Source organism: Prionailurus viverrinus, chromosome A1, assembly GCF_022837055.1.
Source record: "Prionailurus viverrinus isolate Anna chromosome A1, UM_Priviv_1.0, whole genome shotgun sequence".
Lineage (NCBI taxonomy): Eukaryota > Metazoa > Chordata > Mammalia > Carnivora > Felidae > Prionailurus > Prionailurus viverrinus.
In genome coordinates, this window is record NC_062561.1 from 110,743,051 (window position 1) to 110,755,053 (window position 12,003).

The 12,003-nt window shown below is 52.4% G+C and overlaps 1 protein-coding gene across 6 annotated transcripts in view; it reads right to left on the reverse strand.

Moving 5' to 3' along the window:
* Positions 1–12,003, reverse strand: part of FSTL4 (follistatin like 4) — a 651,440-nt gene that overhangs the window by 110,962 nt on the left and 528,475 nt on the right. For all 6 annotated transcript variants that reach the window (XM_047859957.1, XM_047857699.1, XM_047857180.1 and 3 more), the window contains one exon: positions 10,319–10,442. In XM_047859957.1, coding sequence (XP_047715913.1) covers positions 10,319–10,442 — 124 coding nt within the window. The remainder of the gene's footprint in view (positions 1–10,318; positions 10,443–12,003) is intronic.

Here is a 12,003-nt window from a genome sequence, read left to right on the forward strand (position 1 = left end):
GGCTCTCCAAGGGCCCAGCTTGCGGGCTGCCTGGGGCAGCTCACACACCAGGCTCCTTCCCACCTTCCCTGGGCAGATCACAAGTGTGGAGCTGGACGAGGAAAGGGACGGTGCCAGATGGCTAGAATCCCGGCCAAAGCTGGACGTGGGAAACCGTGACCAAGTAACCCGTGTTTTAAAGGGTGACAGTAAGGCCTCTTTGTGTGGCAGCCACACGTGGGGGTGGTCCTAGCTCATCCCCCGCCTCAGCCCCACAGGCAACAGAAGCTTTGGGATTCACGGGAGAGTCTGCACAGATGAGAACGAAACTGATTTTCCTTCCCGTGCCCCTGCTGAGTCCAGCCCAAGTTTAACCAACTAGTTATGCATGTTTGCTCGTCCCAGTACCAACCTGGATCCCACCGGGCCAAGGACGGCAGCAGCCTTCCTAAGCAGAGGCCCAAGTCTGCAGCCCCCAGCATCCTACCAAACCCTGTGAGAGCCAGAACAGGAACTTGGGGCTCTGAGCAGATGGCTGTCAGCAGACTTGCCTTCTACCCAGAATCGGAACGTGTCCTCCTTCTTCAGTGGACAACACCTCCTCTGTTCCTGATTTACTGCAAAGAGCATTTAAATCCCAGTCCCTCCTTTGGTCCTGGGACCCCTTACAGTGTCTAGCCTGGGAGCCTCTGGGAGGTATTTGGTGAGGGTTTGTCACATGCCAGAGTTATAAGGGGATCTGAGGGTGGCTTGGCACGGTCAGGGGGAAGGCTAGCTTTTGGGGAGAGACAAGTCCCATCAGGACAGCAGTGAGTGGAAGGGAGCACGAGTGGGGGCCTTCCAGCCTGAGGGAGGGGCTGCAGATCACACAGCATATCTCTTTTCTCTGCCAACCCACCACCACTGTGGAGTCGTGGGCAGCTAACCAGGTGTGGGGGATAGGATGGCCTCTACCACCTGTCTGGGAACTGCTACAACCACTCTGAACCTTTTCTCTTTATTACCAGTAAAACAAACAAACAAACAAATAAATCCATCATAGTCTTTAATTCTTTCCGTGAATGTTTATCAAGCACCTACTATATACCAGGCTGAACATCCACCTTCTGGAAAGCTCCAGGCTCCTCTCTCTCTTGCTCCTGCCTTGTTCTCCAGCTGGAACAAAATGCCTCAGGCAACAACTTCACCTTCACTCAGACACAGCCCTTCCTCTCCTTCCCTCTCTTCTGCCTCCTGGGTTTGTGGCTGTCCTGACCCTCCTGCTGCGATCTTTGCTCGGGAGCTTTTGGTCTTTTGGCGTCTGCCCATATTTCAACTGTCTACCATCTTTCCTGCCCAGAGGGAGAACCTGGGAGGGGCTGGGCCCTGGGCCAGGATGAGGCGCGGTCAGCCTTTGGGGCTGGAGGGTTGATGAGTAACAGTCACCATAAGGTAGGGACCAACAAGCCAGCGGGTGTTGCTGATGCAGAAGAGACCCAAGGTGGGTCACTGGCTGTGGTCTGAGGTCTCCAACTAGCCCCTCGGTTGCCACTTGAAGGCCTGCTTCTGGCAGTCAGCAGCAGCTTGGGCATCTCCTGCCCTTTTTTCCTCTCCCGGAAGAAGACACCTCTCTCTGTCTCTCCAGGTCCTGCCTGTCACCAGGGCCTAACTCTCCAGCTACGTCCTGCCAGGAGCCACCCTGCTGCTGGGGCTTATGAGTAATCCCACGCCCGAGTGTGGGCCACATGCTGCTGACGCACTCAGTCACTATGCACGTGCGAGCAGAGCCCTCATGTGCCCCTCCACTCCCCAGCATGGCTCATGAGCTGGGCCTGCATAGTGGTGGTGATAAAGGGTTTTGAGGAGCATCATCACAGAGCCTGAAAACAGGCGGCTAGAGAGAAGGGAAGCCAGAGGCAGAGGCCAAGGGATTTGTGCTCCAAGTGTACAGCCTTGGGGAGAGCCCTTTTTTCAGAAACACACGGGGTGAGCCTTCTCCACACCTCAGAGCACTAAGGGTCCCTGAGTGTTAAGAGAGCTTACACCTGCCACCCGGGCCACCCCCACACTGAGACTCCAGTGCAGATGGCAGGCCCAGGAGGCAGCAGGCTGGGATGCACCCCTGCATTGGCCTCAGCTTGCTATCTGGGCCCTTGCCTGGAGCCTGGGAAGAGGCCTCGGCATCCAAGGAGCCCCTCTGAGATCCAGGCTCTGGGCGGCTCAGCCATTCACACACATCCCTAGGCTTCTCCACACTCCAGTGCCATGGAGCAAGCTTAGAAATCGGTAATGTGACCTTGAGTGCTTAATTGCATGTTGAAGTCCTTTGAAGTCCTCGCAAATGCTTTGTAGAAACAGTGACATTTATGAGGACGATAGGGTGCTATCCTGGTAAGAAGCTGACATTAAAATTGTTCTCATTCTATATCTTTGTAATGAAATTCTTTGTTTCCTCTGCAGCCATTTCTGAGTATTTACTAACATTCAGAGAACTCTCTGTACCATGCAAAATTTCAGGTTTCTCTGTAGTGCCTAATGTCAGGCTGAGCTGTGTGACAGGAGGCCAGAGCCTGATATGCAGACCTGCTGGGAATTGTTACTCTGGGACATGAGGAACATGTATCCAGCCATCTTGCCCCTGCATCTTTCTCCAAGAGGAGGGTTTTTTTTTTTTTTTTAAAGCACCAAAGTATCATGTTTTAATGAGTTTTCTTTGCAATTTGTATATAATAGATTTTCAATAACAACCTGTAATTAGTTCATTTTCTACTATTCAATTGCTCTGCACTGAGGCCATTGACAGCTTCCAGCTGAGATCTTTAAAAATGGAAAGTGCTTGAAGACTCAGCTCCAGACAATGCGGGAAACTGCAGGCCGACAATGCAACTGGTAGGAGCAAACCTGAGCAAGAGGCGTCTGGGTTCCAAACTCCCAAGAGGCAGAAATTGGCTAGCAAACAGCAGTTCTGATTCAGAGCCGACTCTTCCAGGGCATGATGAGGGCGAGATGGCCCCACCCCAGAGCCCTGGTAGATGTACGGGGGTCCCCATTCCACCAGCCCCGCTCCCCAGGGAGGAGGCGCTCACTGAGCATCATCCCCAGCCCAGCAGCTGCCGATGGCTTTTTGGGCACAGCTGGGGCAGAGGGAGGGCTGCTCATGTGCCCCCTGAGAAGAGGCACCTGGGAGGACAGAGCTCAGGCACTGGGGCAGCTCCTTACACAGCAGCCCTGCTTGCTTTTCTGTCCTGACCATCATTAGTGGAAAGGCTCTAGTGGCCACAGGGGTTTTCCAGGGCTGAGTGCATGGCTCTAGCTGATACTCAGGACCCTCCCTGGGGACTTGCTGGGCCAGCACACCTGCAGGTGCCTCACAGGCCGGGCGCCGGCTCGAAAGGCTTGCACAGATTCAGGCCAGGTGGCCTCTCTTCTGTCCCGGCTCCTGCTTTATTTGCCGTGTGCCAGCCTGTAAGCTCCCTGCGGGCAAGGCCTGCTCACAGCTATGTCGCCTACCAGACAGCAGGCTCTGTGCATGTTTCCCGACCTGATGCTTTCTTCCTCCTTCCCCTTCTGGTCTCTGCTTCTGAACCTCTCCTCATGTGTGGTCTTCCTGCCCTGGCCTGGTGCCCCTGAAATGTTACAGTCAGCTGGCCTGCTCCTTATATGGACACTGCCCTCCAACTGTGCCTGAGCGGAGAGAGTAGGCCTGCACCCCCGGCTCAGGTGCTGTCCCTCCTTTCCTGGAGCCCGGCCCACACCAGCTTCAGGGCACACTTGCCCTGTCTTCCCACAGTGATCCAGTCATAGTATTGCTTCCTTTGATATTTCTGGCATTCACCTGAGTCAGGGAGCTTGGGTGTCTGTGCTCAGGGGTTTTGCTCAAGAGGCCTGCCCTCCTATTCTGCCAGGGCCCAGCTTCGGGGAGGCGGGGTCTCGAGAGGCCAGGGTCTCCAGTTTTCAGGAGGGCATGCTGTGTGGGTGTCGCCTTTGCCATTGTGATGTGGCCTCAGGAGGGAGGGAGGTGGCCCCGGGGGCCCAGCCGGGGCTGAGCTGGCAGGTCCTTCAGGTTCCCAGGAGCTACACTCAGAGGAAGTACAACCCCATGTTGTATGCTGATGAATTAAGTCCCAAGGTACATGGATTCGCACAGAGACGAGAGCCACTCTCCTGGTGGGAATGGCAGGAGCCAGAGGGCCTGTGCCTGGTCCTCTCACAGCCAGGGTGTGAGGGGGGTGGGGGTGGGGGTGTGGGCTGCAGGCTCCTGCCATGGCAGCCCTGAGCGGGAGCCCTTATCTCCACACACAGTTGTCAGAGGTAGAGGTAATTAAGCAGCGGGCAGGTAGCCTAACAGCCTAACAGAACACTTATCCTGAGGAGGGCTGAATGGCCAATTAGTGGCCCCAGGAGCAGGATGGGAGCTTTATGGGACAAGCAGCTTTCGTCTTCATTAAGGAAGCATTAGGCCCATGTGGGCATCAGGGCTCACCTTCTACCCTGGTCACTCATGCAGGTGATCAGAGATGTCTGGGGCTGCTAGGGAAGCCACAGGGGTGCCCTTGCTGGCTGGGTCCAACCTGGCTGGTGCTTCCCCAGTGGAGGTCCTGGCTGTGGGGCTCCAACAAGGTGCTTCCTCTGCTCCCCTGGAGACGTGCAAAGACCCTCTGGGACCTTCAGTGACAGTTACATTGTGTTTGGACCTCTGGCAAGCAGAGAGGTCCGCTTCATCCCCTCACTAAACAAACATGGGCCAAGGGTTTCCTGGGTGCCAGACCCCATGATAGGCATGGAGAGCAAAACAGCCTCTGGCATCCTGGAGCCTATACACTAATTTGGGGCAGGATAATAATGACAACGGCACAGGGTGACAGGGCTGGGAGCAGTGGGGGCTGCGGGGAAAACACGCAAAAATCTTCACGTCCGTCCCTGACCTACTTGGTTCATGATTACTCAGCACTTAGCATTTACTAGTGCTGAGTACACGTCTGTGATGGTCATGAAGCCATTTTACAGACGAGCAACATGAAGCTCAGGTTTAGTTCTGCTAAAGGTCATGTAGCTAGTAAGTGGCGGAAGGAGGATTTGAACCAGCTTTGACACTGAACCATCAGGCCACAGCCTTGTTACTGTGGAGAGGTGAACTCAGGAATGTGAGCACACACAGGAAGATGTGTGGGGCTCTGTGGAAGGAAGAGAAACCGAGGAAGACTTCCTAGAGGAGGGGAGCAGTGAGCTGAGACGTGAAATTTAGGGAAACACGCTGTGGGGACAGTGAGACTCTCGTTACTGGAGAATGCCGAAGAGTCGTAAAGTGTGTGGAAATGCACGAGGAGTTTCTGGAACTAGACATTTGCGTTCAATCATGGTTCTGCTGTGTGACTATGGGTTAGCCACATAAGTTCGCTGAGTTTTTGTCTCTTCATCTGTAAAACTGGGTCATAATACACAGTGCTGACACATGATTAATGTGAGGTGTCATTTTATGGGACTCGATGTTAAGAATCCACTATTAACTCTAGTGTTGTTAACAAGCAAAATCATTCAGATGGCACACTGGCTTTAGCTTCAGGGGCACATAGCAAGCTCACATGGAGGCTGTCTCTCTATGCCTGAGGGGAGGAGAAAGCACCCTCACCTCTGTCCTTGGGAGGGACACCTCTCAGCCCCTCTTGTCTCCCGATTTTCAATTCCTCCTTTGGCGGAGCCAGGTTAGCTACTTTATACCCTTGAGTGCAGGAGGGACCAAGGGCAGTGAATCCGATTTTTTGGACATGTGATTTGCAAGTCCTCTGTGAGGCAACCAGTTTCTCCCTTTGGGGTTAAGGGTGTCATGTCAACCGCGGTCTTGGCCTCCACTGGCACTGAGGCCCGTGCACAGGTATCTCTTGCTCTCTAAAGCCAACAATGAAAGAGATAAAGTTTTGCTCTCTGAAATGTTGGTACTCACTATTGAAAACTCAGGGACCAAACGGAGGAGGGTAAAGTGGCATTCTTACTCTGTGAAGTGAGCCTGCACTCCCTGTACACAGATAAGGAGCCAGATGGATTTGGGTGTTTAGCTTTAGCACCCAGCACGGGCTGGCTTGAGGGCTGCCTGACGTAGCATGTCTGACACGGTGTCTGGCCTGTGCTGGGCATCCCTTTTTCCAGAGGATGAGGGCATGGAAGGTAAAGCTGCACCTTCCTTCCATTTTGTAGCAGTGACAGCAGAAATGCAGCGGTAAATTCGCCAGGTGACCATCTCCTCTGTTTCACAGAGTTGCCCTGGATACAGAGGTAGTGTGGTAATCTGATGAAACCACTGTGTTCCGTCTTGCTTGCCTGGAGTGCAGGGAGGGTGTCCTGCTCCCACACAGGCCTCTCCCTGCAGTTCTCCTCCATGACACGGTGCATCTGTGACCCCAGAACATTAGCATGTGAAGCCCTGCATCCTGCCCGGCTCGCGGCTCAAACCCTTCCTTCCCAGCCGACATGTCGCCCTCACAGGATCAATGAAAAGGACAAGTATCTTTCCAAAAAGCACAAGAAGCTTGTAAAGAATTGAAAGTGAGAGAAAAATCCCCATTTAAACAATGTTTTCCCCACGATCCCAATCTAAACGTTCAGAAAAGTGCAGAAACATGCATTATTGGAAAGCTTTTTAAACGAGCAACTTTGAGATTAATTTATTGTGATGCATGGACATCTTGCTCACCAAGGACCCTGGGGCCTGGGCCTCTGCCTCAAGGAGAGGAGCGGTGGCTCTGTGGCTGGTGTGGCCGGGGAGAGGGAGGGGGTGGTGGTGCTGGGGAGGGTGGAGGGCACGTGGCGAGAGAACACTGTGCCCTTAGTTCCGAGATCAGGCCATGATATGGAAAGCCAAAAGCCACTCGAAGAGAATGTTCAGGTGATAGATGGAGAAAGAGAGGGAGGCCACCCTTATATTTCATGCCCGCCAGTGTACAGAGACGGATGAGCAGGAGATTTAGCTCCATCTGACAGTCAGGCACAGGACTGACTCCCATGGCTGAGGTACCTGGCCTCTGCCCTCCTCCCTGGGAGGGGTCACCTGTTCCGCAGAGACAGGAAGAGGGTGCAGCCCCAGCATGAACCACCTCAGCGGAGCACGGCAGCCGCCAGCCTTGGGGTTCCTGGCAATGCCCCCAGCCAGCTGCAGACAATGGCACACACCGGCCGAGCCTGAGCTAAGCCAGCTGCATGAGAAGACTCAATTTAGGAGACCCCACCCCCCTCCACCAACCCACTGCCCAACACAACACCAAAAACTTAATACAACCCCCTTCTCAGGCAGAGGTCCTCCAGACCCATGCTTTAACAGAGTGACCAAGTCTTGCCAGGAGGTACCCCACAGACCCCCGTCCTGCCTGGTGCCCAAGGACCCTGGCAAAAAAAGAAAAATATAATGTCAAAGTCTCAACCCATGCCAGCCCATTGGCTCCAGTTTTTAAATTAAATCCAAAATGTTGTTGCTGAAGTGTTTGAGATATTACTTTCTTAGTTTTAGTGAGGTTTCTTTAATGTCCATTGATTTCTGGGTAATAAGTTGTACCTATATGTCTCATTTCAATTACCTATTTAACATTCACTGAACCATAAATTCATTCCCACAGCTATGGGAATTTCATATAGAGTCCCTATGACTTTGAAAAACCATTGATGCCTCATGCTCTGAGTGGCCGCGTGTCAGGCCTTTATGGCTGGGTTAACTCATTTTGTGGCTTCCTTAATGGCTGTGAGTTTACATTTTATTGCATATCTATTTTTGGGGCTGGGCTGTGATGAATGGTTTGGCTGCCTGGTTCAAAACAAGTCCAAGGCAACAGCAGATTCTAATTTGCTTTAAAAATGATGATTATAAAGCTTTTCAAATAATAATCCAGGAACGAAGGAAACACATCCCACATTGCTCTGCATGAGACGTATGGCTGGAGGTGAAGTAATGACATCCCTCCTTTTCCACAGGTAGCTCATGTTTATAATGACCTTCATTAGGGAGGCCAGGGAGGCCTTTTTCATCATGGGCAATCAGCATGCTTGCATTTCCTCAAGAGTAAAGCCAGTTTTCTCCTTGGCCCCGACTGATTCTCAGAAACAGAACTCACGGAGCAGAGGCTTCTGCGGTACCAGGTACCAGGATTGTTCTAAGTGGTGCCATTCTCTGGTTGATGATGTCATCGTGGGACATCTCAGTAGTGATGCCTGGTGCATCCTCCAAGTGCTTGAAGTCAAGTCTGGGTACCTGGCTGTATGCATTGACCTCTTCCTTCCTCCCATCTTTTGCAGAGGGGCCGAGCACAGAAAGCATTGCTGGGAATGCCTCAGAGCTGTGCCCAGGACACTGGTTGCTCCTTTCCTGACATGCAGGGATGCTCTCCCTGTCATCTGCCTTGACATCTGCTCTTTTCTTGTTCATGTTCTATGAGATTAGAATCACCAGGGGGTCCCTATGTGGGGAAGGTGGAGAGAATATTGTAGGAGGGGACACTGAGGACAGGAGGGAGGGTCTTGTCCAGTGACGTGCAGGTCAGTGCTTAACAGTTGGCTCTCCAGAGGAAGAAAGTGCCCCCCCCTTTTGTAGCATTTGTGTGGTATGAATTTCTGTGGTGTAGATATTCCCACCTTGGCTGATTTAAAGCTATCAAGTGTTTCCCTGCAAAATTGCTGAAAATCTAGTCATTGGCTCTCATGAGCTAGGTCTAGGGAGTTGCTGATATTGCCACACATTCTAAAATGTAGAGATTTATTTATTAAAAAAGTATTTTAAAAAAAAATTTTTTTTTTCAACGTTTATTTATTTTTGGGACAGAGAGAGACAGAGCATGAACGGGGGAGGGGCAGAGAGAGAGGGAGACACAGAATTGGAAGCAGGCTCCAGGCTCTGAGCCATCAGCCCAGAGTCTGACGCGGGGCTCGAACTCACGGACCGCGAGATGGTGACCTGGCTGAAGTCGGACGCTTAACCGACTGCGCCACCCAGGCGCCCCCAAAAAAGTATTTTTTTAATGTTTATTTATTTTTGAGAGAGACAGACAGAACACGAGCAGGGGAGGAGCAGAGAGAGGGAGACACAGAATCCGAAACAGGCTCTATCCAGGCTCTGAGCTGTCATCACAGAGCCCGACATGGGGCTTGAACTCACAAACCGTGAGATCATGACCTGAGCCGAAGCCAGACGCTCAACCGACTGAGCCACCCAGGTGCCCCTAAAATGTAGAGATTTATTTCAAGGCATAAATTTTTCTACAAGGCAAACACCTCCCACAGCAGGTTAAGCCTACCAGTCATTCACACCTTATTATGAACTACTGTACGTCGATAGGAGTTTCAGTAGTGGGCAGGGAGAAGGACGATGGGTACCTATCACAGTACATCAGGCAGAGCCCTGTAATTGGGGGTTGGATTTTGAGCTTCGGCAACAGGGATGTTGTGAACCGGAAAGGCACCCTTCCCGCCCTCCCTGCCCCCGTGTCAAGTTTATGGACTTTCCACAGGGAAGAGTCCCACTCGTTTCTCTCCTCATGTCATATGAGTACCTCCTCTATCTGCCACAAGAGCCCTTCCTGCCAGTGAATCATGACTGCTTCTCAGGCCTTGTGAATGTTTGCATTAACAGCACGAAATGCCAACACGAAGCAGGAATATTTTTCTGAGAAGCCGAACTCCAGGCAGAGGTTGAGGCTGGGGAGAGGATGTGAGGATCTGTGCTTGAGAGTACTCAATGCACCTTGGCGGTGGGTGGGTGGGGGGGTCTCACACCTATTCCCCAAATTCTAGGGCATGCTGGTAGGAGCAGTGAGCTTGTAGGTCATGTCCAAGGGTGTCCCACACAGGATGCACATATCACCTGCTTTAAGCAGGGGCTGAATGTTTAAGAAACATAAAGGGGTTTCATCTCTTTGAGGCCAAGAATGTTCCCTCTTGTCTCAAGTTTGGGGTCAGCACTGCCCTCCCCTCTCCTCCCTGCTGAATTCTGTGAGCTCTCTACCGGAGCTCATTCCTCCTGCCTGGCCAAGCCTCCAGAACGCTCCTGCAGAATCTGCCTCCTGGAGTCATAGACTCCCTCGGGTATCTGACAGTGCCCTCCCAGCCACACTTAAATCACAGTCCTGGGTTCCTCCAGTGACACCAAGAAGGGCCTTTACCCAAAAGTTACAGAGCGTGCATTCCCTCTTCCCACCCACGCTCTTTTACCCTTTTCTTAAAGCTCAGGCTTGTTGCAAAACAAAGTCAACTGATTTCACGTATGAAAGAAACTAATGATGGAGACAACCGACGACAGACTCCAGAGTCCCGCAAGCGGGAGGCGCAAGCCCGCCTGTGGAAACAAGCCCATTCGCGCATACACCCCTCATTGGGGCTGACTTACGGAAAGCTGTGTAGAGCTCGTGGACGGTCAGGGAGCCATCGTTGTTGTAGTCATCAAATCGGAGGAGGTCACCCGGTGAGCATCCCAGGAAGCCCTCCTCCAGGTCCTGCTCCTTCAGCACGTGCTGTGGGTGAGGAAGGGGATGAGGCCAGAGCAGGGAGTGAGTTCAGGGCTGTGGGCATGGCTGGAGCCAAGAGGGGCTGTGGTCACCACCCAAGGGAGGGGTGAGGACTCCAGTGACAGCTCAGTGGGCCATGGGGAGCACCCAGAGCTCTTTGGTTTTGTCTTGCCTCACCCTCTCATTCTATAGATGAGAAAACTGAGGCTCAGGGAGGGCAGGGACTTTCCCAGGGTCACACAATGGTCGGGTCAGAGTCGGGATGAGGGTTCAGGTGGACAGATCCCAGACGGTCTCAGTTGGGAATGATCTTTGCGGGTCCTGGTCTACCCCTTCATGCTACAGATGGGGAAACACGGGGGAGAAGGGGCCTGATCAGATTAACTCAGCAAAGAAACAGTGGCTGAGTGCAGCCGAGGTCTCTCAGGCTCCTAGTTTCGTAGAGCTGGAAGGTCACTTCTCCATCAGTGCATGCCTGCCTGACCCCCCACACTCCAAAAGCCCTCACGGATCTCAGGGCAGCACCTGCTAGTCACAGCACCCGTCCCCCCAGAAAGGGGAAGCTGCCATTCTACTGACTTGGCCTGAGCTCCATGGCTCTGCCTGCCTCGTTCTGCCAGGGGCATAAACGTCTGCCTTTGGGATTCTGGCATGGTGCTACGGATGGGCCTTTATGAACTTTCCTCTGGCCATGGCCTCGCCAGCATGACCAGCCAGGTGCCAAAAGGTGACTAAGGGTGGAAATTCCAGGCCCCTCACTCAGCTGGAGCCAGAGGCTGGGTTTTCTGGGACTAAAGTCTTGCAAGGAAAATGCTAAGAACGAAATCTCAGAAGAAAGGAAATGATTTCATTTTATTTTGTGGGGAGAGGGGGACAGAGACATTTTCTCTTTATTTAACAGTTTTAGCTTGGCCTGCTACGTTAAAGGCAATTTAATGTGATAACGTTAAAAAAAAATGACCCTTCACCTAGCAAGTAAGTGTTCAATAAAAGGGAGATCAACCAGAACGCCGGAAATCAATCTTCCAAAGATGGAAATTTCCCCTTGTCTATTTCTACATTGGAAATTGATTAACTTTTCATAGGACTGACAAGTTTTTCCCTGACTCCTTTGATTCAGTGTCAAGGAAAGGCCCACTTTAGCTGGGCTCTGCTTGGCAGTTTTATGAAATGGACTTTAAATACATTAAGTTTTAAAGAGGAAATCATAATCCGATTACCATACTTGTTAACGGCTTCAGGTGCCTCGGGGCATGTGCCTGCCAGGTTAGAGCAACCTGCCTAGGAAGGTTCTGTTTACTTCTCAGCCACCTGGGAGCCACATGGGGCTGGGGCGGCGAGCGCTCACAGGCACTTCTGTCTAAGACAAGCCAAATCCACCTGTTCTCAGTGCTCCCTGAATGGCCAGTAGTGCAGGGAACTGCCAGATGGTTGTTCTTGCAAGGTGACTGTAACTGACAGGACCTGGGCTTTTCCCAGAGTGGCTCGGGTCATCTGTGGGTGGCTGGCCCTGCTCCTTGGGGTCTTAGCCATAGCTGGGAGCCGAGTACTCCCGGAGATGGTCACA